This window comes from Primulina eburnea, chromosome 11 (assembly GCF_022965805.1).
Source record: "Primulina eburnea isolate SZY01 chromosome 11, ASM2296580v1, whole genome shotgun sequence".
In the NCBI taxonomy this organism is placed as follows: domain Eukaryota; kingdom Viridiplantae; phylum Streptophyta; class Magnoliopsida; order Lamiales; family Gesneriaceae; genus Primulina; species Primulina eburnea.
The window spans coordinates 5,134,622-5,140,697 of NC_133111.1; the positions used below are offsets into that span (position 1 = coordinate 5,134,622).

The 6,076-nt window shown below is 31.4% G+C and overlaps 1 protein-coding gene across 1 annotated transcript; it reads right to left on the bottom strand.

The window, feature by feature from the left end:
• Positions 1-218: 218 nt before the first annotated feature.
• Positions 219-3,709, bottom strand: LOC140805980 (sodium/calcium exchanger NCL1-like). The gene is made up of 9 exons (XM_073162376.1): positions 3,026-3,709; positions 2,657-2,869; positions 2,394-2,575; positions 2,170-2,309; positions 1,836-2,094; positions 1,590-1,741; positions 1,225-1,486; positions 637-897; positions 219-547 (listed from the first exon to the last, which is right to left on the bottom strand). Exons 1-9 carry the CDS (start codon positions 3,414-3,416, stop codon positions 299-301), a joined length of 2,109 nt encoding a protein of 702 aa, XP_073018477.1. The 5' UTR covers positions 3,417-3,709; the 3' UTR covers positions 219-298.
• Between the last annotated feature and the right edge of the window lie 2,367 nt (positions 3,710-6,076).

A 6,076-nucleotide genomic window follows, 5' to 3' on the forward strand; every position in this document is an offset into this window, starting at 1 on the left:
ATGTATTTTTATTTATTGTGTTTTGATATATTTAGATTAATAAATACTCATAAACAATATGTTATTCAAACAATTTTAAAAATTATCCAAATCTCGTTAGTATATATTTCATTATTAATCACCCACGTGCATCGCACGTGTTCATTCCTAGTATTCCTAAATAAGCAAGTCGAGTTGGCTACACATGCATTTTAAATAAATCATCTAATGTAGGCCTAAGAATGATATTTTTTTACTTGATTCAAGAAGAAACAACAGTATTTACAATAAAAAGGGGAAAAAACAAGCACACAGAAGGTTATTTCCAGCTCCAGACAAGCTGCACAAAACAGTACAATCCCAAGGAGAAAGGATAGAGCAGAAATGCTAATAAGCAAGTCCATAGAGGATAAGTGGTGCATGAGTAAGCCATGATGCCTATAATAGCACACACCACAATAATAGTTAGCACTTCTGCTGAATAATCCCATGTTAAATCTTTTGCATACACAATAGCCAACAAAGTTGTCAATCCTGAAATGTTGTTCATGATAACTCCAGCATAAATCTGCATCATCCAAATTCATAAAAAAAGATTAATGATGCTAGATTTAATCCTAAAAGTCAAACTTAGAGGAGAATTTTTTGGTCATATACCTCCGAAAATGTTAAAGAAGCAGATCTTTCACTTTTACGGCTTGCGGGCAAGATTGCTGCTATTAGAGCTCTTGCATTCATAGCCAATGGAACTATCACAAATGATATGCAGAAAGATGGTAAACTCATGGAAAACGACAATGCTAGAATACTATTCATTAGAGGTCCTCCAAGAAATGTCAGTACAACAATGCCAAACAGAACTTGGAATACTGATACCATAAATGCCCATTTGTCATACACTTCTTGTTTCCACATAATCTGCAAGTATGAGAGGGAGGCATCAAAGTTCAGATTATTGTTACAAAATTGAATGATGTGATTCTTATCTTTTGAACTGTAGAGCAGCCTAAGTATCACATTTGGATTCTTGTGTGTCAATATATGTAGCATGATAATCAAGCAAGTGATCTTAGATATGCATGATGCTATCGTACAATCGAGAGCTAATCCAGAGCTAAAACTAATGGTTATATTGAAAATCAAATCTTTGAAACTATATAATAGTCTAAATCCCACATTTCTATCATCGTGCCTAAGAGACAACCACATCGCAAAACAAAAACATCTGATGCTATGCAGCCTCACCTTGTCGAATTCATCTATGCTTTTCCTCCAGTCTGAGGTATTTGCAACACGAATGGCCTTCTTAAGCCATTTGGTTACTCCAGCAACAAATTCAGGTTCATCAATTATACTATTATTATCTTGATCAAAATCTTTGAACAGCTCCTTCACTATGTCAACATGATTTTGCTGAAATTCCCCAAATTTCACAGTACTTATTAATTGCTCTAGTTCAGATTTCGATATCGACTTGTCTTTGTCTGTGTCAAATTGCTTGAACAGACTGTCACAACAAAAACGTCACAAACAAGCTCATGAATTATTCAAAGGATCCAAAAGAAAAAGCGAACCAATAAAGAATAAGTTATAATTATTGAACCATTTACCTTCGAATACGCTCAATGTTTGGCCTTCCGTCCTCTGTGATCAGATATTCAGATCTAAGCAATTTTGTTTGAGCATGTTTTAAAATCTTGGACATTATCCTGTCTATCTCTTTAGGATCATCTTCTTTCTTCTCTTTAAATACTCGAAAAAGCTGCAGAAAAATAAAAGGCAAAGAATATATTTATAAAAACTGCTACAGTAGTACCAAAATGCTAGTAAATACATTGATTGAGTAGCTTTCCTGCCTCATGAAAAACGTTTCCTGAACCAGATTCACCATGTTCAGATGAATTGGTTTCATCTATCCATTTCTTGCATCCACTGATGAATTCTTTCTCGGTGATAGTCATGTTACTGTCGAAATCAAATGTGTTCATAATCTCTGAAACTGCATATCTGTTATCAACTTTCATTTTCCCACTTTCAATTATCTCAAGAACCAGCTTTTCTATCTCAGTCTTTGTTATACATTTATCCGCGTCTTTATCCGTTTCAGTGAATAATCTGCCCAAAAAAAGAGCATGAATGGCATATTCAAACAGTAAAAATATTTCATGAATAATGTTTGATTTAAGTTACTTTTTTATGACAGGAGTATTGAGTTTCCCATCTTCATTCACAATATCGCCTAGCCGGCCCACGTGTTTCAGAAATCCAGCCCTTAGAAGCTCATACTTCGAGTAGTCTAAACTTCTTTGTTGAATCCAGGGATTCAAAATCTGAGCAAGAACACAAAATTTAATCATACCGGATGTAAAATCATCGCACAGCTAGTAAAATATAAAGCAATAAATTCAGGAAACCTGATAGAGAAAATATGAGAGTAGCGAAAAGATTGCAACTATGAGTGCCATTAAAGTCATCAAACGATTTTCAAATAAATTATTGAAAACGTTAACCAGCTGCACAGTTATGTAAGGAATCAAAGACAAGAGCATAATCCCAGCAGTGGTTCGAGTCTCTCGATCAATTGTAACACCGGTATCTGCAGTAATGATAGAATATTCAGCCCTTGCATATAGAAGTATAACAATTTTCTTGGCAAGTTTTAAGCTAATAGGCCTACCTCTCAAGAGTCGTAGTTTTTCTTTGGCCGGCGAACAAATCGAACCCGATGATTCAATGCGATCAGTTGATTTTTGGGGTAAGTCTCTTCTGCCAAATATCACACATATTCCCCATTGCAAAGTTAGACCAAAGACCGTCATTCCCGCGTAGATACCGACTCCCACTGAGACTTGAGATGCAGCATTCTCTTTGCTCATGAAAACTCCAGACACTGCAAAAGAAAAATCACTGAAACCTTCTTGCAGCCATTCAAAGATTTCCATATAAACCATATATTAAACTTTCAGTTTCTCAAATCTTCCGGAGAGAACTTGGAATTCATATTTGTCTAGCGTACAGAACGAGAAAATCCAAGAAAGTTACTAACCGATCATCAGCATCATCGACGGTAAGGCCATAAGAATTCGAAAAATAATACCCCCGAATTTTCCAGTTCCAAGAATATGGAAAAGCACCTTACTCCCTTTCCCCAGTTGCTTCTCTCCAAATATCAGCAGACTTTGATATACCATTATCTGGAAGATGAATCCTGCAGCATTTTCTGCACATGGAAGGAAACCATACTGATGGATGCACCCGAAGCTGTTCGGAGGCGATGAATCGGCACTTGAAATAATAATATATGGAGACTGATTATACCCAACATCACTAACTCCATCCGAGATTAAATCATTGGAAGATTTGAGCTTTATGATTCTTCCTTGAACTATGCTGCTCAAAAGGATCAAGAGCATTAAATTTACTGCGAGAGCAGCCATTGCGAATAATGATGGAAAATCGACTCAGATTGTTGAACAAAGAAAGTTGATCGGATTCCAAACAAAGAGCAAGGAATCTATATGACAATATCTAGAATCCACCAGGCTGACAATTTGATTAAAAAAACTAGCCTATTGTGAGATGTTAATACTCGAAAACAAGAATTCATTTGTCCCGTTAAAGCTTTATATCCCATGATGTTAGAACTTAAAACCAATAACGTCAAACATATAACATTGCAAGGGTGGACTTTGAATTTTCATGCAAGAAACATTCAAGATACTGTGAAAGCCTGCCTCCAATATGATTTGACTTCAGAATATTTTTAAAACTGTTTGAAAGAAGATTCCACCTCTTGGAATTTTTTACTTACCACGTTCTACTCTAATGTGGACACATGTTAATTAATTATTTACACATACGACCACCCCTGTCCCTAGTGTACTAATCCAAGCATCTTTTAATTATATAATGCATCTTATTCTTTAGATTATTATTTTTAAATTGTGTTCAAGTTGGCCTTGTTTGTTTCCCATTCAACAATAATTTTCCATTCCATTATTTACAAACAAAAAAAATTGGTAAGAACGTGTGTGAGACGGTCTCACGGGTCGTATTTGTGAAACAGATCTCTTATTTGGGTCACCCATGAAAAATTATTACTTTTTATGCTAAGAGTATTACTTTTTATTGTGAATATGAGTAGGGTTGACCCGTCTCACAGATTATGATCCGTGATATGGTCTCACACATGAGACCCACTCAAAAAAATTTAAGGTTTCATTCATTTATTTGCGCCTCACTTATTGCCTCTATCAATTTCGGAATTTTAATGTTGTCTGGTCTCTCCATATAAATTGATTGCATATTTTTTTTTTTAATTTTACTATCTTTAAAATTGAGAAATTCTGCCTAATTTCTATAGTTTTATTACATATATATTTTTTGCGAGTCCACCCTAAGCATGAGGTAGAATACTCGAGGTATAGTGTACTTGTTGGATTCCATGCAGAAGAAATTAGCTCTGAATTGATAGTTCATACCTGGTGTATTTTATCCAAGTTCAAATATAGTGCATGGTTTATATATAATGTCCTTTAATTAGTTTAGATTAAAAGTAAAATTTGTCTGAAAATAGTTTAAGTTAATTTAAGAATATAGTTTAAAAACATTTGACAGCATTAGCAATCTTTAATGATCATCTTGTTACCAATTCATAACATATGCTGCCAAGTTGTGAAGGCATAAATTTATTTTTTTGCATAGCTTCAATCCAAGGACGGAATACGGACAATAGATTCGTGAGTTTCGCATCGTTATATTGTTTAGGTATCGTTTGGTAGGTGTGATGTGAGAAAACATGTAGAGATAATAAATAATAGTTTGTAGATAAATAAGACAAATTGATAACAAATATGGTATTTGGTACAACCAATTAATTACCAGATATAATAAGTATTGAGTTTGATGTACATTATGATACTAAGGATTTGATTTTATTTTGAACCAAAATACCAAAACTAGCCTTGCATTTAGTCTTCCTGTTTTTTTTAGCTTTATTTAATTTTTTGTTTTGTTTTGCGAGCTTTATTTCGTTATAATTTTTGTTAGTAAATCGAACTTTGAATCTAAAAAACCAAATTAGTTTTGCTATTAAATATAATGACAAGTGCTAGATTATAATATTTATTATATTTTTGAGACCAAAATAATGAACAAAAACTTTTAGAAACAAAATTATGGTAAAGATCAAGACGGTATTAAAATTTTGAAAATAATTGATATTAAGAATGGATGTTAGAATTGGACGATTTTTTTAAATAAAAGATTAGTTACTTTTTTGTTTTATTTTTATATCAAATTTAAAAAATAGTGATATAAAATTAATATTTTTTTACAATATGTATTGATTTCCTTTTTGTAATTTATTATCAATATTTTATATTACACACATACACACACACACATATATATATATTAGTTGGCATAATTATATATACTTTATATTTATATTTGATATCTTAAAAAATAAACTTATATCTATTTTGGTATATTAATTTTAAACAAAATTAAATAATTAGATATATTCGATATCGGATCCAGTTAGTTAACATTAAATATTGAATACATTATTTGTATTTTTTTTATTTTAGTTACGAAATCAAGAGAAAACCCATTAAGAAATGAACATATTCGAAAATTTCAAAAATATTTAAATCTTGAGAATATATTAGCGTATTTTTAAAGAAAAAAAACCCAAAATAAATATAAATATTTTTTATGTCAAAACTATATACATTTCTATATATATATATATATATATATATATATATATATATATATATATATATATATATATATATATATATATATATATATATATATATATATATAACCGCCGTCTTTATTTTTCCACATTAAAATTTTTAGTTACTAATTTCTATATTTATTTTGGTCCATGAAATTTAATAGATATCATAAATTAGTCCTTACGATTATATTTAATCATAAAATTAACATTGAGGATTAATTGTGTTGCTTTTTTTAAGTTTAAGGACCAAAAGAATGTAAGACTAAATGTTTATCGTTTTACCATAAGTTATAACTTGTGGTAACAGTGTAACTCAAATCTTTTAATCGTATAGCAGCTCAAACACCA